Source organism: Lepisosteus oculatus, chromosome 4 (genome assembly GCF_040954835.1).
Source record: "Lepisosteus oculatus isolate fLepOcu1 chromosome 4, fLepOcu1.hap2, whole genome shotgun sequence".
Lineage (NCBI taxonomy): Eukaryota > Metazoa > Chordata > Actinopteri > Semionotiformes > Lepisosteidae > Lepisosteus > Lepisosteus oculatus.
Genome location: NC_090699.1, coordinates 16,444,124 through 16,465,308, shown reverse-complemented (window position 1 = coordinate 16,465,308; position 21,185 = coordinate 16,444,124). Strand labels below are relative to the sequence as shown.

Below are 21,185 nucleotides of genomic sequence, written 5' to 3'. Positions count from 1 at the left end.
AGTGTGGGTCTGCCGGCAGTAGCTCCGGGCCTGATCCCAGGGCAGGGGGCGACTGATGTAGTAGTGCTTCCTGTTGTGGGCGAGAGTCGCTGCGCACAGCCCTGCGGAGCACAGCAGCCACCCGGAGGAGGACAGAAGTTAATCTGTGGATGTATAGCGCCTTATTACTAAACATCCGAGAGCGAGCAGAATTCACAATGGGGCCAATGCAGTTCAACAATGTAATTGCCTCTGTGTCCCCAGGTGTATCATTAACAGACTCAGGAGCTCTTTTATCTCCTCTGCAATCTCACGCTCACAGGAGGTAAAATAACTCTCTGATCTCCTGCAGCGCTGTTGTCCTGAATTCTTAGTTTGTGTTGATTCTTTGTATTGTTTTGATGGGCTGGACTCATGATGGACTGGCGTCCCATCCAGGGTGTACCCTGCCTCGTGCTTGTTGCTTGCTGGGATAGGCTCCGGCTCCCCCACGGCCCTGAATTGGGAGAAATGGTTAGAAAATGGTTGAAGGGATACAACGGGTCTCGATGATTCTACTCACCGGCGAGTACCAGGGTGATCAGTCTGCTCTGCTCCATTACTGCCGGCCCTGCATGGAGTGTAACACGACAGCAGGTTACAGGACAGCACCGACTGGGGCCCAGCTCTAACGATGCTCCACGCAGAGGGAGCGAGTCTGATCTAACACGTTCTAGGTTCCAGTTCTGATAAATCCTGTATACAAACACCAGTCTGCATCTCTGAGCTGGACAGACCCGTCATAGAGAGACACCCCTGTTTCAGTCTGATACCCCAGGGGTGCATTTGAACAAGCATTGCACAAACGTTTGACAAAGTCCCCCTTACGCTCAGCAGCTGAGCTACCCCCCCACCCATCGCTGACAGCTCACGTTGGTCTTTTCCAGCACGTCCAACCCCATGCAGATTCCTGTAGGGCGGATGTTTCTGGTGGTGAGCAGAGCAGATCGTGCTGTGTTTCCACCCTCGATCCGAAACTGGGCTGGGATCTGAACCGAGGAGGATCAGATCACACCAGCCCTGTACCCCAGCACTGAAGGGACAGATCAAAGTCTTACCTGTGCTCAGGGGCGATGTGGTCTCTGTCTTTGCTCCACACTGCTACACTAGCCTTTGCTTGTTTTGGGATTTACATAAAGCAACCATGTCCTGAGGCCCTGCAGGGCTTTAACCCTTTCTGGGCTCAGCCCTGCCTGAGCTTCGCTTCGCAGCAGCAGTCCCAGATTTCAAATCAACTTCAGTATGCTTAACAAACAGAGGGTGACTAAGAAAGCCAAAAGCATCAGGGAGTGTATGTGTTTCACCCCCTCCATCGCGAATTCCCCCCAGTGCCCCCAGGTGTACAACCAACCGACTCAGAAATATTTCATCCCCACTGCAATCACACTCTTAAACAATGCAAAGTCACTACCTTGTCTCTTGTTTCTTTTTTCCTGTAACACTACTGTATTCTCTTCCCTTTTGGTGGTGTTTATTTGTCATTGTGTTGTGTTTGACCGTGCCATGAAACAAATTTCCCCTGGGGGACAATAAAGCTTGAATTGAATGGAATTGAAATCACCCCACCTGCCCCATCCCCCAGCCTCCTGTCCAGTCCGTATGGGAATACCAGTTGACCAATTATAAGTCACCTTTGGAAGAACCTGGGCCAGAGCATCACCAACCAGAGGCACAGATGGGAAAATATGTGGAAGAGCACTAAAAACCAAGAATGGACGGCCCTCTCTTGCACAAAGGGTGGTGGGAGTGTGGAACAAGCTGCCCAGCCATGTTGTTGCAGCCGATACCCTGACTTCTCTCTGGACATGGCAGGATGAGATCCTTGAATTCATGAAAAATAAAATTGAAAAGATGTTTAATATACCTTCTGTACTGGCTCTCTGCGGATTCAGGGCTGGGCGTGCCTTTATAAATGCCTTTATTAACTGTAGAAGCTGGAAAGAGAACATGCAAACTCCACAAAGATAGCTGTGGCTTTCTGGAGAAATTGGTGTGTGTGTGTGCCGTGTGAAGGACTGTTGTCCCATCCAGGGTGTACCCTGCCTTGGGCCTGTTTCTTGCCATGATAGGATCTGTGACTCCGAATGGGAAGACGTGTTTGGCTAGAAGGCTTGCGATGGCACTAGACTTCAGGACCACAGCCCTGCGGCTCTGGTCATTCTCTCGTGTCGATCAGCTGCTGACGAATTGTTTCTGTTGATGAATCAACATGCTGTAACTCTCCTCTCACTGGCAGAAGCAGAATGCGGTGATGTGTTTTCAGGTGTCCTGAGGTTCTGAAAAAAACGTTCATCCGCAGACTTGTCTCTCTTGTGCGGGTGAGCCGATTTGGTTTCGGTGCTCCTAAATCGGGAAAACTCTTCCCGCACCGGAACAGCAGAACAGTCTCTCTCTGCTGTGTGGATTACCAGATGTTTTTCCAGGTGTCCTAATGCGCTGAAACATCTCCCAAGCTAAGAGCAGCGACACGCTCTCTCTACCTAATGTGAATTTGATTGGATTTTTTTTCACGGCAGCCAAACGACAGAGCCTCCTTCGCGGTGCGGTAGCAGAACGGTTTCTCTCCCGAGCTGATTTGCCAATGTCCTTCCGTTATTGCTAACTTCATCCAAGTTCAAACAAGTAAAGGTTTGTTCCATGCTGAAAAGAGAAAAAAGGAAACGTTTCGGCTGTGGAGCGTGAGGGAGAGAGGGAAACCGGCAGTTAATGAAGCCTGGGAGAAGAAAAGACACGGTAGTTGAGAGGAGGCAGGGAGCAGGAGTGAAGGAGTAGCGACACTCTTGGGGAACGGGAGGATGCAAATGAGTATAGAGGATTAGAAGGAGACGAGTCTGCCGTTGAGAGAAGGGGGAAGGTGTGATCCTAGTTTCAGGGTCATTTTGGCTTCGGATGTCTTTCTGCAATAGGAGTTCCGAAACCCCTCTGAGGGGACGCAGAGATCAGCATGATCATGACCAGTATGACCATGTCGGTAGGTTAACTGGCTTCTGTGAAAACTGAAAGTCCGTGTCTGTCTGCCCTGTGATTGTATCCCGGGTTGGCCCCCCTGCAGGCTTGGGCTGTATAAAGCGGTTAGGGAACGGCCGGAGCGCAGCAGTGACTCCTCCGCACCAGCAGGCGGAGCTGCTGAAACCCCGCGGTGGAGATGAACCGAAAACAAACCTGGACAGGAAACACGAGGATCTTTGTTGACAGGGGACCGCACGGCATCCGTTACCGTACAACAACAGAATAGAACGCCGATAATAATCATCCTAAGAAATATGATTTCACACCTGAAGAAGGCTCCACGCCCGAAACATTGTGTTTTCTTTCTTCTCTTTTCAGCACGGAATAAATCTACTTGTTCCTTTGCAGCCTACGCATGCTGACGCAGCTACCCACCTGAACTATCATAAGAAATATTCTTTGTAAAGCAACCTGCTTAAAAATAGTTAATTTTTGGTGCACTGCTCGTATTGAAGTTTTACGTGGGAAAGAAAGGAGCGTGAAATTTGAAGCAAAGTGGGAAAATAGAGTCGAAACCATTGTGCGCCTATATACGAGCCCATACGGCAACATGCAGGTCATTGTATTATTTTTTAATGTTTTATTTTTTATATCTTTTATGTACAAAAAAGGAAAATACACCAAACAAGGGTATACACATACAGATGTCACAGCATGATAGAACAAAGGTTACATCAAATATGTTTGTTAACCAACTCACCAAGTATATTTTTAAATATTTTTAGTGAATTTGAGTAAAGCTTAAATGAGTTAGAAATTTATTTAAAGCACCTGGAAGGTTTTTTTTTTTACTCTACACATTTGGTAAAATTTTGCCAACATGAGAATGACATTTAACATTATACGAACTTCTTGGGTAGTAGTATTCACTCCAGAGTAGCTGCAGCCCATATCGGCTTCATTACTCTGCTCTCCTCCCCACTGATACCCGGTGTGTGGGGAGCGTTCTGGCGCGCTATGGCTGCCGTCGCATCATCCAGGTGGGGCTGCACACTGGTGGGGGTGGAGGGGATCCCCTGTAAATACCTGTAAAGCGCTTTGAGTGGACTGTCCAGAAAAGTGCTATGTAATTAATTAAACTGTTACTGTGGGTGATGCAACAGCAGCCATAGTGCGCCAGAACACTCACCACACATCAGCTATTAGTGGAGAGGAGAGCAGAGAGTAATGAAGCCAGTTCATAGATGGGGATTATTAGGAGGCCATGATTGGTAAGGGCCAATGGGAAATTTAGCCAGGATGCCGGGGTTACACCCCTACTCTTTTCGAGAAACGCCCTGGGATTTTTAATGACCACAGAGAGTCAGGACCTCTGTTTTACATCTCATCTGAAGGACAGCATCTTTTTACAGTACAGTGTCCCCGTCACTATACTGGGGCATTAGGACCCACATGGACCACAGGTTGAGCGCCCCCTGCTGGCCCCACTAACACCTCTTCCAGCAGCAACTGTAGTTTTTCCCAGGAGATCTCCCACCCAGGTACTGACCAGGCTCACACCTGCTTAACTTCAGTGGGTTACCAGTTGTGAGATGCAGGGTGATATGGCTGCTGCTAGTTTATGTTATTATTCTTGTAGCGCCAATTGATTTTGTAGTGAATTTTGAGATTGCTCATTTTATCCATCAGACATTCCATTTATGGTGTAAATTGTTTTTCTGTTTTGCTTCCATTTCCAATCTTGGCTTGCATTGTGTAGTGTCTTCTGTCCTGACCGGAGGGTCTCATCCAGCTGTGGGATATCAGCTCAACACAGTTGGGCAGTTTATTCCGCACGCCCACCACCCTTTATGTAAAAAGCCATCTCCTCAGATTTCTATGAGGTCCTGTGCCAAAACTGTAGAAATCTGTAAATTGTGTTGTAAATTGCAATTGTGTAATTTATTGTATCCTTTTTTTTTCTTTTCTTTAATCTAATCCCTGTAAATTCCTGTCCTTCTAGTCTTCTATCCCTCTTAACAAGCTCGCGGATAAAACATTTCATTGCCGACAACACCGCTGTATGCTGTTCTGTTCGTGCATTGATAAATAAACCTTGACTGATTGATTGAAATCGTTCGCTATTCCCTGCGTCATATGTGTAACATTATTGAAGACCTCCCAGAAGAGCACAGAAAACCAGCTTTGTACCTCTAGTATCGATTTTATTGTCATAGTCTTGTGTTTATGCGCAACTGAGCTGGCTCTTGGGATGTAATACAACGGTTTGGCCAACAGAAACAAAGACGTTTAAGTACCATCTTTTAGAGGTGTCATTTATTTTCAAACTCCCATAAGCATTTGAGCCCATAAGCATTTAACCATTTCATGGAAAACATCCATCCATTTTTCTCGCCCCTTCTACCAATTCAGGGTTGCAGAGAAGCTAAAGTCTATCCCAGCAAGCAACAGGCACAAGGTGAGATACACCCTGGCCAGGACTCCAGGACCGGGCAGTTGACATCAGTGAGCTACAATAACACACAACAGGATTTGTTGAGATTCAAGGCTCTCCTAGAGCCCTGGCCACAGCCTCCATGTCTTTTGACTGCGGGAGGAAACCTGAGGTGACCCATGCAAACACATGGAGAACATACAGACTCCACACAGACAGCACCCCAGGAATTAACCCAGCGCTACAAGGTAGCAACGCTAACCACTATGCCACCATGCTGCCCTGTTAAATAAACTACTTTTGCCAAAAAAATGGAAAGCATACATTTTGTTGAAAAAAAATCTCTTAAGTTTCTTTGTGCATTTCAAAATATTGCAGCGAATGTGCTTCTCATGGCTCTGAGAAGTTCTGAATGGAGAATTCAGTGCCTAGAGTAATGCTTAGATTTCAGAACACAAGGGATTAGACACCATTGTTGAAACTGATACTTTCCCCAAGATCCTTCTGGATAAACCCCCCTGCAACTTGGTTGAATCAGCAACTAAGAGAACCAGCTGGACTCATCCGTAGCTCTCCTGCTGGTTCTGAGAAGCAGCTGCACCAGCAACAGTGAGAAGGCACTACTTCAGCCAGAGCCATCTAGCCAGCAGCAGCTGTCTCACTCTGCAGCTCACAGCTCACAGCTGGAAGCCCCCTGAAGCTCAGCAGGTATAAGCCTGGTCAGTACCTGGAGGGGAGACCTCCTGGGAAAAACAAAAGTTCCTGCTGGAAGAGGTGTTAGGGGGACCAGTAGGGGGTGCTCACCCTGCAGTCTGTGTGGGTCCTAATGCCCCAGTATAGTGATGGGGACAATATACTGTAAAAATGTGCTGCCCTTTGGATAAGACATAAAAACAAAACCCACAGCATAACTGCTGTGTTTCATTTCTTTACAGCATGGGATAAACCTCTACTTGTTCCTGTGCTGATAGGTGAATTGGCTCCTGTGAAACTGGCCCTGGTGTAAGTGTGTGTGAGTGTGATGGAGGGTTAGAAAGTGAGAGGAGAGGAGTTTTCTTTCTGTCCTTTAACATGGTGAATCTGCTGGCAATACTGCTTGGTATGTGCTTAGGCCAGAAGCTCAGCGCCTCAGGAAACTGTTTAACCCAAAATAGAATTACCTGCTTCGTTACGCTCGGGACTGTCCTCTTTTCCTCCAGAGGGATTGAGTGGTTGTGTAACTCTGAAGAGATCAGAATACATTGGCACGGGCTCATATGGGTTCTGACGAGGCGACAGTACCCCTTCTGCATTATCCTATGCTAAACTGTCCAGAATAAAATTCCTGGTTGCCATTTAGTTATGAACTTGCCAGTACTTTTGGGTTATTTCCTTTCAAACAGAGCCCTGGGGGTATCTTGTCAAACACCAACGCTGCCTCTTCTATGGTTGTGTGAGGGTTTAGTTATTCCTGTGTGTGTGTGGGGGGGGTGTATCTCTCATCAATAACATATCCCAAGTGAAGCAAAATCACTATTACTAAATCACTCAGATCTTCATGGTCATCGCTCCTCCTGCTCTTGGGTCCTGGGTCCGAATGTGGTCAGAGCAACCTTCTGTGTGGAGTCTGCATGTTCCAAACACGTGCTGGCTGGGTTGTCCAATGTAAAGGGGAGTTTTTATGTGTGAGGATTGAAGCCCTGGGAGAATAGCGCCTCCTACAGGCTGCTGACTCGGTGTGCCCTCTGTGCATCCCGGATAGTCAGTTTGTCACAGCCCTTATCTGGAACGTGCAGCTTTCTACTATTAAACGGATGGATTTCTACACAAAAGCTTTTGAACGGGAAATGTATTCTAACCGTCTCATTTTGCAAGGAGTTACTGAAACTCCTTGCGCTAAGTGCTCTGAAAAGACGAGCCGGGGTCCTGCTCTCAGGGCTGTGTCAGCACGGAAGGGCATGCGGAAAATAAGCATTTTTAGCTTCAAAAACTGCACCCAAAATGGTAAGAGCACACAAGTTGGGAGCACACAGCCGAGTGCTGATGTGAAGTGTTATTATGTTTAAGAGGGCGAAAGTCGAGTGAAATATCAAAAGTGAAAATAATTGCTTATTTTTCCTGATACGCTGTGTAACCTCAACATCCGCGCGAGTGATGCAATAAGTTTCATAAATCTACTCTTCTGCATATAAAAGCTTTAATTCAACCACTACACTGCAGCAGCGCGGGTTTTCTTGTTCACCTGAAGTCATCGTCGCCTGTGCGGAGCGTGGGAAGATTTGGGGAGTCCTGCAGTGACGTGTAAAAACCTTGCAAAGTCATTTTCACATTTAAAAAGATAAAAATATCAGCTTTTCAGCTGGACCTTTTATGCTTTTTTTTTTTACAGAAGGTTAGACATTTATAAATCTAGATCAGGCATTCGCTTCTGTCCCGGGTATGAAACTGAGATATGAACAGCTCCTCACCTGGGACAAACGGTAAGTCGTTCCAATTACGGCTCAGCCTGACTAGTTTGGCGCAGCTCCACGGCCTTAAACTGGGTACCAATTAAAAAAAACTGTTGGTACCAGGCGTGCTGGTCCCTAGGTCAGGAGTTAGGGTCCTCTGTCATTGAGTGTACTTCTTATTACTGACCGGTAATCGTTGTATTAAATCCAATTGCAACACAGTTTTACTTTGCTTAGACCAGAGCGTATTTTGCACGTTTTTGGTAGAAAAAAAAGGCGCTGGCTGGAAATGTAAATCGCCTCTGCCAGAGGCGTCAGCTATCGGTGAAGTGTGGTAAGTGGCTCCGGCTGGGGGTCACGGCGCGTCACTCCGGCTCCGGGAGCAGGCGGGGTGCGGGGCTGGGCCGGGTCGGGCGCCGCAGACACACGCAGCGCGACGGCGGCAGGGCTGCACGGACTCGCCGGTCTCAGTCTGCCTGCATCTGGCCAGCAGTGCCTCCCCAACGCGCGTCCACAGCGGTTTATTTCCCCTTGTACGCAATTAGCCAAAACAACCGGGTTGTGATTCCACCGGAAGGGGCACAGGGAGACCTGCCGCCGCGGAGGTGAGTTTTCCAGGGAGGAGGATCCGACTTTAGTCCGGGGATCGAGGGGTTTGCAGAAGTGGGGAGGCCGCGGAGGGAAGACTTTTTTTCCCCCACAAAGTTTTTTTTTTTGGAAAGGGAAAGGGAGGCTTTAGTAGGTGATAAAGGGAGTTTATTCTTACAAATTACGGAAGCCGCCCTTTACGCTTTGCTTTTTCGAAGCCGGACCTGGTCGATCTGAGGGTTTGTCTCGGCGTGAGTCCGGACTCGGCGAGAGCCGCCGCCGCCGCCGCCTCCGCCTGCAGGGACGGGGGACAAAGCGGGCTCTCGGCTCCCTGCAAGACCCCTGAGCGGGGGTAAGGGGGAAATCCTACGGATCTGGGAGAAAACATGGCTTCTGGGGCCTCTTCACAGGGCGGGGGTGGGGGGATTTGGAAGCTGATGGACAAAAGATGTCTTTACTTCCCCTCTACTCCCGAGGGATTGAATGAAGCCTTTCACAGGGAGCTCGACACAAACAGGTCCTGCCTTCCTGCCTCCCGGACCGGGGTTAGCCGCAGAAAGCGTACGGCAGCTCATTTAGCAGGGATTTCGTGCACTCCGAGTTGGTGGTCGACGGTATTTTCTTTGGGTTTTATGTTTTTTTTTTAATTGAATGTGGCTACTAACTACTCCTTTTTCTAAAAAAAAAACCCTGGTCGGTGGCGCGTAACCCGAGCCGTGCAGGGATGGGGGTTGCGCTTCTGGGGCCCGGGGTTTGTTTTGAAAAGCGATGTGATGTTCAGCGGCGGTTTTAATACCGTCCGTCCGCACGAACAAGGCAAAGCAACGGCCTTTTCCCCGCTTATCCTCGAAAACCTTCGGGATCGTCGGACTCGAGCACCGCTTCTCCCGTGTACCGAGGCGGAATTATCACCGGTTTCATAATTATTTCTGAGGGGGTAAGACAATTGATTTCATAGCCTGCCCGTTACTCCTAACACTATACCGTGTGTGTAGTGTGGTGCTCTGGACTTGTGACGCACAAGGTCGCGGGTTCGAATCAGAGCTGTCATACCCTCTTCACCCCTCGCTCGGATAACCTTTAATAAATGCGATGTCGTCTAAATGCGCCTCACCACGGGAATAGTTTTAAATGAGAAGGGGTTCTTAACTTACCCGTGCTGATTGCTTATAAGTGCTGATTCGCATTTGTTGACAAAACATATTCCAGTTTTCTGGGTGAAATGAACAGGGTGATGCTGTAGATTTGTAGAGTGCTTTAAGTAAAAGGGTGGCAGCTGAGGCATGCAACACGGCAACAGTAACGATGAGTGTAAGAGAGAGAAGATAAAATCACTTTATTAGCCATATACAATTTCTTGCATTAGGAATTCGTCTTTTTCGCATACCCCAGCTTGCTCTCCATGAAGCGATCTGTCATACACATTTTTCAGCACTCTTGCAGCCGAGAGGAGGCTGTTCACTGCACTGGATTGCTAGTAGGTAATTGATCCGGGGATGTCATCCAGCTGTTTCTTGAAAGAGGTCAGGGTATTGGCTTTAAAAAGTTGGAAGGGCAGCTTGTTCCACACTCCTACTACCCTTTGTGTACAGTAGTGCAGTTTTTCTCTACTTGTTCCTTTGCAGTAAGCGCTGCCCACACACCTCCTTCTTCCTACAAAAATATGGTAAAGAGTATCGCTGTTCCCACAACAACTGACAAGGTTTCTTCCCAGACTTGGGGTATTATGTCAGGCTGATGGGCGAAGCTCAAGAGCTGTGTTACTTTGCCCTTTCAAATATGTAGTTCTCCTGGGCCAGTGTGTGCAGGAACTCAAAATCCCAGCAGGCTAAGGTTGTGTTGGATGGCCAATTAAGTGCTTTCCATGTGTTAAGCCATTCATTCAAGCGGGTCTCATTGTATAGAAAGTGTCTCTCTGGGAGACCACAGCTGGGGGCCAAGCAGAGGGAAGGATGAAGAGTGAAACGCGCTGGGCCCCTTTGAGATGGAAAAACACTACGTGAATAAAATGCAGGGGATTATTATTATTATTGGCCGCTGCTCCTCGCTGTGCTAGGGACCGTGCGATCAAGTCCAGGGGGATGTAAGGAGTGTCCCATTAACATCTGGCAGTGTTTATTTGTGTGAAGTAAAACAGGCTAGATAATTTATTGTCCACTACTGTGGAAATTTCTTTGGCTTTTCCCATAAAAGTACAAAACACACAAGCAAGACATAAAAGTCACATGAAATCACAACAGCAGAATGTAATAACATCAATACACAGATAAGTAAATGGGTAGAGGGGGGACTCCAATGACATACCTTCATTGAGCAGTATTATTGCAGAGGGGACAAAGCACTTCTTGCGTGTTTTGGTTTAATTTGGTCCCCATTATGAATTTAGATGGAGGGTGTGTGGAATTCGCTGTGATGTTCCTTTGCGATTCTGAGAACTATATTATAATATACAAAATAATTTCATAACCACACTGAAGTACAAACGCCACAGTTTTAATATACTCCGCACGATGGCAGGTCTGTTTCTTAGAAACCCCATTTGCTTCAGTGATATTGTCACGCTCCTCGGGAATGAAATGATCGATTTGTACGCTCGGCAGAATCTGGGCATTGTGGGAGGTGCTGGATATGAACGGGACTCACTGTCCTAACCAGAGCCTGTCTTCCTGATATCTGGCCCCCAGGAGCCCGCTGTTCCCCTGCCGCTCGCCCCGCTGCGGATCGGGGACCACGCGGAGCACGAGCTGCCCGAGGCCGGGAGAGCTCGTCCCTGCGCTTCCCAGGAGTGCCGCCAGGATCCCGGACTGACTTCCCGGGGGGCAGGGGGGGCGCGAGGTGGGATGTAAGCTCACGCCGCGATGAACGGCGCCAGCGAATCTGCGCTCTTCCTCATGGAGGACGACACGTATGTCCGCATCAAAGAGGAGCCAACGGAGGAAGAGGAAGAAGAAGAGGGCGGAGGAGCAGGAGCAGAGAGACACGACCCAGTCCTGATCCACAACGTGGCGTCCGGTTCTGACGACCCTCCCGGTGCTGCCGGCTCTCCGTTCATCCTGAAGACAGAGGAGGAGGAGGAGGAAGAGGAAGAGGAGGAGGAGGAGGAGGAGGAGGAAGAGGAAGAGGAGCAGGTGGGCGGGGACAGTGGCGGCGGCCGGAAGAGAGCCCACGCTCCGGGCCGCCAGTTGGCACCCACCGGCACCCGCAGGACCAAGCCGGACTGCCCCCGTGCCCCGCAGGGACCCTCGGACGCTCCGAAGACAGGTAAGGGTGTCCCATCGGTCCTTACAGCCCTGGTGCCGAGCTCCCCGGCGCGGGCGAACCGATCCAGGTTGGACCAGAACCCGTTGGACCACAGTGCTCGTGGTGCCGGTGCCTGAGAGGGTCATGCCCCCAGACGGTGCCGGCCACTACCCGCCCCTGGGATTGTTGTCCGGTAGAGCCCTGCTGCTGGTTCTTCCCCGGTGTCCTGACGCGTTGCTGTTTCCTCTCCCCCAGTGTGCGGGCAGTGCCAGGCCCTGCTGGGCGACCGCTGCGACGCCTGGGGCTCGGCCGTGGTGGCCCGGAACTGCCCCGCCGAACCGGGCCAGGCGCACCGGGCGCGGCTCACCCTGCCCGCCGGGCTGGGCCTGGAGCCCCCGGGAGTCTTCAACCGGGACGCGGAGATCCCCCGCGGGGTGTACTTCGGGCCCTACGAGGGGGAGCCCGCCAGCGAGGAGGAGGCCCTGAGCAGCGCGCACTCCTGGGTGGTGAGTCGCTCCTTCCAGCCCCTTCCCAGCAGCGCCGGCGGCAGGTTTCACGGCCCTGCTTGTGGCTGACGTCTGCTCGTACCCAGCTCATACCCAGGCAAGCTCTTCCTTCAGCGGGTGACCGAGTCCCCTTCTCCTGGTCTCAGCCCTGACGTTTCAGGATGGAGGGGTGTATTTTCTTGGGTGCCCTCTGACATGGGGGTGAGGCGGGGGTTAGGCTCAAGACTTTGATTTTTTTAAGGAAATAAGCCTGATGTTAATATTTGAAAAGCAGTTTCGTATTCTATTGCTTTAAATTAATCCTTTTACCACAATGAGAACATAAAAAATGCTAACAAATGAGAGGAGCCCACTCAGCCTGTCGAGCTCAGTTCACAATTCACAGCCTGTCGAACTAAAGAGACTCAGCTCCTTCAGCCTGTCAGTGTGGGACACTCCCTTCAGACTAAAGAGACCCAGTTCCTTCAGTCTGTCATTGTAGGACACTCCTTTCAGACTAAAGAGGCTCAGTTCCTTAACTTTGTGAGAGGAGGACCTTTCATTCAGCCACAGAATGTATCTGGTTGATCTCAATCCAGAGTAGCAACATCTTTTTATATAACATGGTGACCTTAACTGTCCCAAGTATTCTAAATGAGACCTTAATGGTGTGTTTGCATGCTGTGTGTGGGATGTAATGGTGAAAAACATTATATGAGCACTATATTCTGAACTTTTAACTCTATTCTTCCGTTTGGTCTGCGAACGGTCTGGAAGATGAAAGTGTGGGTACAGGCTGGGAGAGGCTTTGTTCTGAAAGGCCGGGCTGTTCGCTCTCACTTCCTGAGCTGTTGACATTGTCCCCTCAGATCTCGAAGGAGGGAGGCGGGTTCGAGTTCATCGACGGGGAGAGGGAGGAGAGCGCCAACTGGCTGAGGTGAGACCGGGGCCTAGCGCGGCGCGGTCTGCTCGTTCCCGGGTCCCAAGGCTACAGCTCGCCCGTGACCCCCCGTGTCTCCCTCGTCCTCTCGGCAGGTTTGTCAGGTGCGCCCGGGACGAGCAGGACCAGAACCTGGAGGCGGTCCAGTGGCAGGGAAAGGTCTTCTTCCGGGCCTGCAGGCCCATCGCCCCGGGCAGCGAGCTGCGCGTCTGGTACTCCGACCGGTACGCGGCAGAGCTGGGCCTCCTGTGGGACCGGCTGTGGGACAGGAAGTGCCGCTCAGAAGGTAAGAGCAGACAGACCTGAAGACGTCCGGTGTTAATGTACTGGAGTGTCCAGTCAGTCAGTGTGTCTGTATGAACCCCTCTCTCTCAGTGCAGTGTTAATGTACTGGAGTGTCCAGTCAGTGTGTCTGTATGAACCCCTCTCTCTCAGTGCAGTGTTAATGTACTGGAGTGTCCAGTCAGTCAGTGTGTCTGTATGAACCCCTCTCTCTCAGTGCAGTGTTAATGTACTGGAGTGTCCAGTCAGTCAGTGTGTCTGTATGAACCCCTCTCTCTCAGTGCAGTGTTAATGTACTGGAGTGTCCAGTCAGTCAGTGTGTCTGTATGAACCCCTCTCTCTCAGTGCAGTGTTAATGTACCGGAGTGTCCAGTCAGTCAGTGTGTCTGTATGAACCCCTCTCTCTCAGTGCAGTGTTAATGTACTGGAGTGTCCAGTCAGTCAGTGTGTCTGTATGAACCCCTCTCTCTCAGTGCAGTGTCCAGGGTGTTGACTCTCTCCCGTCTCTCTCTCCTCAGATGAGGGGGTTGATCTGTCTCCTCAGTGCCGCTCCTGCCCTCACTGCTGCCTCTCCTTCTCCTCGGAGCTCTTCCTCCTCAAGCACGTGCAGAGGACCCACCCGCAGGAGCTGCCGAACGGCGCCGGGCTGGCGGGAGACCCCCCGCCCGAGGGGCCGCCGGCCGGCGGGGGCTGCGCCCTGTGCGGGCGGCCGCTGCCCGAGGGGCCGGAGGCGCACCCCTGCCCCCGCTGCGGGGAGGCCTGCGGCACGCCGGCGGCGCTGCGCGAGCACCGCAAGACGCACGCCGGCGAGAAGGTGCACCACTGCGCCGAGTGCGGCAAGAGCTTCAGCCGGGCGGAGAACCTGCGCGTGCACCAGCGCATCCACACGGGCGAGAAGCTCTTCCGCTGCGACGAGTGCGGCCGCAGCTTCAGCCAGTCGGGCTCCCTGACGCGGCACCAGCGCATCCACACGGGCGAGCGGCCCTACCGCTGCGGCCAGTGCGGCAAGGGCTTCAGCCACTCGGGGGCGCTCACCACGCACATCCGCATCCACACCGGCGAGCGGCCCTACCGCTGCCAGTACTGCGACAAGAGCTTCAACACCGTGGGCTACCTGCGCACCCACGAGCGCTTCCACTCCGGCGACCGGCGCCACCGCTGCGAGCAGTGCGGCAAGATGTTCGCCCAGGCCCGCGACCTGTCCATGCACCTGCGCACCCACACGGGCGAGACGCCCTACTCCTGCTCCTACTGCGGCAAGAGCTTCAGCTTCCTGGGCGACCTGCGGCGCCACGAGCGCGTGCACACGGGCGAGAAGCTGTACTGCTGCCCCGACTGCGGCAGCAGCTTCAGCCGCGCCGGCGACCTCAAGACGCACCGGCGCGTGCACACGGGCGAGCGGCCCTACGTCTGCCCGCTCTGCAGCAAGGGCTTCAGCCAGTCGGGCGACCTGACCAAGCACCTGCGCATCCACACCGGCGAGCGGCCCTACCTGTGCACGCAGTGCGGGAAGAGCTTCACGCGCTCCGGCGACTACAAGACGCACCAGCGCATCCACACGGGGGAGAAGCCCTACCACTGCACCCAGTGCGGGAAGAACTTCCGCGACGTGCGCATCCTCAAGACGCACCTGCGCAGCCACACGGGGCTGAAGCCCTACTGTTGCCAGCACTGCGGCAAGAGCTTCACCCGCCTCTACTACCTGAAGATCCACCAGCAGAGCCACTTGGGGGCCAAGAGCGCCGCCCCGCTGGAGGCTGGGGGCGCTGCGGGACTGGAGCCCCCCCCGGAGAACGGGGCCGCCGCCGCCGACAGCCCCGCCCCGTCCCCGGAGCGGGAGCCCGAGTCCCCCGGTGGTGCCGCCGCCACCGCCGCCCAGACCCTGGAGTTCCAACAGTGCCCCCTGCAGCCAGGGGGCGGCGACGCGGAGGAAGTGTGACCCGAGGGTGGGGGGGGGGGGTAGGCACCCCGTTCCTGTGCGAGGAGCGGGGAGGCTACGCTGACAGCTCCCGCACCCCGCCACACTGCGGTCCACGTCCTGCTCGCTGGCGCCACCTGCTGGACCTCTTTCTCAGAATGTAGAACTGGACTGAACAATGAATCGCTCCCCTATCGCTCCCCCCTCCCTCTCTCCCAGCAGCCCTGGGCAGTGGGGGGGGAAAGCCCAAAGGTTCTCGCCCTTCCCGCTGGGAGATGAAAATCCCCCCCCCAACCCCCTTCTTTGATACTACATTTTGTTTTCGTTATGTTTTTTTTAAGTCTCAACTCTACCCTGGTCGCAGCCCTGTCCGTGTGCTGGATCAGCTGTTGTGTGTCGAATTGTTGAACTAACTGTACGCTAGTGTGCCCCGTGTCTGTGCTCCGCTCTGTGTGTCTTCCTGCACCCAGGGAATAAAGTTTGTGTGTGAAGCGTCTGCCCCGCGCCTCCTCTTGTGTACACTGCTGTGAAGCAGTCTGCATCAGCGCCATTATTTACACAGAGAGCATATGGAACCAGAGGCAGTTCTGCTAGTGGGGTTTCTGTACGCCTACCCCCCACCCACACCCCTCCTCCTCCTCCCCAGGACCGTGCTCTGTGGACGGGGCTGTGGCTGTCCAACCCAGAGCTGGAGGGGCCCCGTTCTGTGAAGGTACACCCCTGGATGCAGTATTTTTCATCTTGATCTTTTATTGCAGTCCTCCAGAGGGAAGAAAGTTACATCAGACAGCACCCCAGAGAGAGACCCCCCCCTGCCCCCCCAGCGCAGGAATTTCAGCCCCCCCAGGAATTGAGCTCAGGGCCCCCAGCTCTGTCTCAGTGGAGTTTGCACGTTCCGCCCCTGTTCGAGTGGCTTTTCTCGAGGCGTGCCGTGTTCCTCCCCCAGGCCGAAGCCCTGCTGCGTGGCGAGTGGGCTTCGCCACAGCCCTGTACTGGATGAAGCGGTAAGAAACCGGACAGCGGCGTGGACACACTCCCGTGTTCTCAAGGCCAGGGAAACAGGGTGGGGGCAGGAATGTCCCCCGTTCCCTTCTCCGGGCCCGTGACCTCTGACCCCGCGCTCAGCTAGCGGGGGCGGACGCGGCTCATCTCGGGCGAGGCGTGCACCCTCTCGTGGGCGTTGAGCTGGTCCTTGCGGCGGAAGGCCTTGGGGCAGACGGCGCAGTGGTAGGGCTTGGCGCCGGTGTGGGCCAGCCGGTGGCGCCGCAGCTGCTCGGCGAAGGTGAAGGCCAGGCCGCAGTCGGCGCAGCGGTGGGGCCGCTCGCCCGTGTGCAGCCGCAGGTGGATCTTCAGGTTGCCCGCCATGCTGAAGCGCCGGCCACACTGCGGGCAGGGGAAGCGCTGGTCCCGGTGCAGCAGCAGGTGCGTCTTGAAGCCCCGCGCGGCGCCGAAGCTCTTGCCGCACTCCCCGCAGGTGTACGGCCCCGGGGCGGCGGCAGCGTCTGCGCACAGCCCCGCCTCCTCCCTGCAGCCCCTCTGCCTCGGCCCCGGGAGCGCCGGGGGGGCGCCGCTCTCCGCAGGCCCTTCCCACTCTGCAACAGGAGCAGAGAAAGAGCGGACAGAGCGGGATTAGTTCTCTATCCAGTACAGGGTCACAGGGCAGCAGGAGTATCCCAGCAAGCACCGGGCACAAGGCAGGGTACAGTCTGGACAGGACACCAGTCCATCACAGGACACACACACTCACACACCCTGGACAGGACACCAGTCCATCACAGGACACACACGGACACACACCCTGGACAGGACACCAGTCCATCACAGGACACACACACACTCACACACCCTGGACAGGACACTAGTCCATCACAGGACACACACAGACTCACACACACTGGACAGGACACCAGTCCATCACAGGACACACACACACTCACACACCCTGGACAGGACACCAGTCCATCACAGGACACACACACACTCACACACCCTGGACAGGACACCAGTCCATCACAGGAGACACACTCACACACCCTGGACAGGACACCAGTCCATCACAAGAAACACAGACAAACACTGGACAGGATACCAGTCCATCACAGGACACACACTCACACTGGCACAAGGGGCAGTTTTCCCAGAAGCCAATTAACCCTTCAGCATGTCTTTGGACTGTGGGGGGAAACCAGAACACCCAGAGGAAACATGCAAACTCCACACCCATAGCACCCCAGGAGTTGAACCACCACCAGTGTGCAGCCCCACCTGGATGATGCTCCAGTCTGCTCACACACACCAGCTCTCAGTGGGGAGGAGAGCAGAGTGATGAAGCCAGTTCAGAGAGGGGGGTTATCAGGAGGCCATGACTGGTAAAGGCCAGGGGTAAATCTGGCCAGGACACCGGGGTAACACCCCTACTCTTTTCAAGAAACAACCTTTAATGACCACAGACTCATCCTCTCTCATCCGAAGGACGGCGTCTTTTTACAGCATAGTGTCTCCATCACTATACTGGGGCATTATGACCCACACAGACTGCAGGGTGAGCGCCCCCTACTGGCCCCACTAACACCTCTTCCAGCAGCAGCCTCAGCTTTCCCAGGAGTCTCCCCTCCAGGTGCTGACCAGGCTCACAGGTGCTGAGCTCCACTGGGCTGCCAGCTGGGAGCTGTGGGCTGTTACAGCTGCTTTATCAGAGTGCCCGCAAGTGACTAGCTGGGCCTGCGACTGAAAGCCCACCTGGTCACTGCCGGTCCCCCCCCCCCTCCCCAACCAGTACTCACCGGCCGCGCTGACAAGCAGCCCCCCTTCCTGGTCGCTGCCCACATGTAGGCCCTGACACCTGCCAGCAGGGGGCAGCAGAGAGCCCTCCCCGCCTCCTTCAGGCGGGGGGTCCGAGCCGGACTCGGCAGTCCGGGTCCAGGCCGGGCTGGCGGCCGACCCGGCGGGGTCCACTTCGACGCGCGGCTCGACCTTAATCTCCAGCGACGGCGAGCAGTCCGGGGGGCCGCTGGCGGCGTCCTCCCTCCCCCGGCCGGCCGGCGGAGCGCCGAGGCCCTCCTGCTCCCCTCCCGTCTCGGGGGCGCGCGTCAGGCACTCGGGGCCGAACAGAGCCTCCTCCTCCTCCTCCGGGGCTGGTCCTGGGGGGACAGGGCGACACCGATCACCAGGATACACCCCACCCCCGGTTTCCCCCGAACCCCACTGCCGCCGCCGCCGCCGCCTCTGGGCGCGCCTGAGGAGCCCGAGCCCCCCCGGCACCACTCCGCGCCAGCAATAAGCGCAGAGGCCGTGACGTTGGTTCGGCCGCGGAAACCGGAAAAAAGAAAATCACTCCTCTTTGAAAAGCTGTTTAAGAGTTTGCGTGCAATTCCAAACCAGGGGTGCTGTCTGTGTGGAGTTTGCATGTTCTCCACACATTTGTGTGGGTTTCCTCCCACGGTCTAAAGACACGCTGGTGGGATAACTGTCTTCAGGGAAGGTCGGTCCAGGTGTGAGTGTGTGTGTCCGTGTGTGCCCTGTGACCGACTGGCACCTGGTCCAGGGTCCGTCCTGTCTTGCGCCGGTTGCTCACAATTGCGTGCTCCTCCAGGACCCTGTACTGAATAAAGCTGCAGAAAAGTGGACGGGTGGATAACTGGTTAACGAGCTGCCATCAGTTTACATCCAGAATGTCCTGGTCTATCCCAGTAGTCAGCCTGGGCTTGAACCACTTGAGTTACTGTGGCACACTGAACAGCAAACAAGTCAATTGTATGGAAGCCCATTAGCACCACATAGAAAAAATATTTATTGGGTTGCACCAAGATAATACTATATTGCTGTACTGTACTACTTAAACCAAACAGTGCTGCTAACATGACACATTACCAGCACTCTGCTCATCCACTTCTCTTGAAGACAGTACACGTACTCCTTTAGACTAACTCACCTGCACAAAGAGGAGTGTGACTGTTGTTAATATCGATTCTGCTAATGGCACAATATTATTTCATATATATATATATCGTAAAATATGAATATATATTAGGCAGTTTACGAAGTACTTACCGCGTTTTAATACCGTCATCTCGTTTAAACTCAGTATCTTGATTAAACAAGATATTATGTAATTGTATTCCTGTATGTCGTTTAAACGAAATAAGTACCACGAAACACCCTTTCTCTGTGGAGCTAATAGGCTTCCTCACAACTGGCGCAGTTCGCTCCAGTTGACAATGGGATCCTTCGGTGTGATTTTGACCACAGCAGTGCTGCGGAGGCAACTCGGCCTCTCCTCCCTACCTGCCGTGACTCGCTGGTCCCCCGGGACGCTGCCGGACGGCGCCGCGGCCGCACCGCGGGCCTCCCCGCAGCGGCAGCCCAGCGCCCGCGCCCGGCGCTCCGCGGCCACGGCCCTCTCCAGGGCGGCCCGGACGTTGTCCTCCAGCAGGGCCAGGCGCAGGTGCAGCACCTCGTTCTCCTGCTCCTTGCGGGCGAGGTCCCCCCGCAGCCGCGCCACGGCGCCCTGGACCAGCAGCGCCACCTCCGACACCGTCTGGCTCACCAGCCGCTGCATGACCTCGGACAGCTGGCTGTGGAGATCGAGGGGCGCCGCAGCCTCCTCGCCTCCCATCCTGCGGCGAGAAACGGACAAACCGCAGGCTACGGGGCTGAATCCGCTGGCTGGACACCGCCGGTATAATTGTTTTTTCTCAGAGGTCTTCCTGCCAACACACACACACAAGCTAAGGAAAATCTTCCGGGTAACCAGCTTGTAGCCTGGAGTGATGCTAGCCGTAATACATGGTATATGAGAGAACCTTTTTATTATATCAAATATTTTCCTCCATAATTCCATACATTTCTGCATCTTCCATCCCAATGCCATCTCCATCTCGTATATGTGCTTCACATATAGGAGGGAACCCACTTCATCCACCATGGAGGTCCGAGTGATGAAGAGTTTTTATTTAAATTGCAATGCAGTACACAGATCCTGTGCGCATACTGTGCACAGATTTGGCCACCATGTGTCCCACACTGACAGGCTGAAGGAACTGAGTCTCTTTAGTCTGAAGGGAGTGTCCCACACTGACAGGCTGAAGGAACTGAGTCTCTTTAGTCTGAAGGGAGTGTCCCACACTGACAGACTGAAGGATCTGAGTCTCTTTAGTCTGAAGGGAGTGTCCTACACTGAGTCTCTTGGAAACACATTTTGATCAGCAGCCATATCACCCTGCAGCTCACAGCCTTCAGTCCCCTGGAGCTCAGCAGGTGTGAGCCTGGTCAGTACCCGGAGGGGAGACTCCTGGGAAAGCTGAGGTCGCAGCTGGAAGAGGTGTTAGTGGGGCCAGCAGGGAGCGCTCACCCTGTGGTCTGTGTGGGTCCTAATGCCCCCAGTATAGTGACTGAGAAACTATACTCTATAAAGGCGCTGTCCTGACTTTCTCTGGTCTTTAAAAATCCCAAGATGTTTCTCGAAATGAGTAGAGGTGTTACCCCAGTGTCCTGGCACAATTTCCATATGGCCTTTACCAGTCATGACCTCCTAATAATCCCCATCTCTAATCTGGCTTCATCACTCTTTTCCCTGCCCACTGATAGCTGATGTGTGGTGAGCGTTCTGGCGCACTATGGCTGCCGTCACGTCATCCAGGTGGGGCTGCACACTGGTGGTGGTGGAGGAGAGTCCCCATTACAGAATAAAGCGCTTTGAGTGAAGTGTCCAGGAAAGCACTATATAAGTGTAAGGAATTTGTTATTATTATTGAGGCTGAGTTATATGTGAATATAGACAACATTTTTGATAAATCAAATTGGAAGCTGCTTTTAATTCAAAGACTAAAAAACTCTAATGTTAGTCTCAATGTCCTAGAGATGGCATATAAAAGCCTTCTTTAAAGCATTCTGGCATTTAACA

At 53.5% G+C, this 21,185-nt stretch overlaps 2 protein-coding genes across 4 annotated transcripts; one reads left to right on the top strand and one right to left on the bottom strand.

Moving 5' to 3' along the window:
• Positions 1-7,761: 7,761 nt before the first annotated feature.
• Positions 7,762-15,779, top strand: LOC102684919 (histone-lysine N-methyltransferase PRDM9-like). 3 transcript variants are annotated; one of them, XM_069188051.1, is made up of 6 exons: positions 7,762-7,860; positions 11,103-11,679; positions 11,914-12,164; positions 13,013-13,080; positions 13,179-13,369; positions 13,884-15,779. In XM_069188051.1, the coding sequence occupies exons 2-6, from the start codon at positions 11,277-11,279 to the stop codon at positions 15,302-15,304; spliced, it is 2,334 nt and encodes a 777-aa protein (XP_069044152.1). In that variant the 5' UTR covers positions 7,762-7,860; positions 11,103-11,276; the 3' UTR covers positions 15,305-15,779. The 3 variants fall into 3 exon arrangements, with proteins under 3 accessions (XP_069044152.1, XP_069044151.1, XP_069044153.1); XM_069188050.1 differs by lacking the exon at positions 7,762-7,860 and adding an exon at positions 8,178-8,435; XM_069188052.1 differs by lacking the exon at positions 7,762-7,860 and adding an exon at positions 8,478-9,018.
• A 232-nt stretch (positions 15,780-16,011) lies between these two features.
• LOC138238128 (zinc finger protein 500-like) lies at positions 16,012-20,047 on the bottom strand. The gene is made up of 3 exons (XM_069188117.1): positions 19,568-20,047; positions 18,067-18,423; positions 16,012-16,875 (listed from the first exon to the last, which is right to left on the bottom strand). The coding sequence occupies exons 1-3, from the start codon at positions 19,896-19,898 to the stop codon at positions 16,409-16,411; spliced, it is 1,155 nt and encodes a 384-aa protein (XP_069044218.1). The 5' UTR covers positions 19,899-20,047; the 3' UTR covers positions 16,012-16,408.
• Between the last annotated feature and the right edge of the window lie 1,138 nt (positions 20,048-21,185).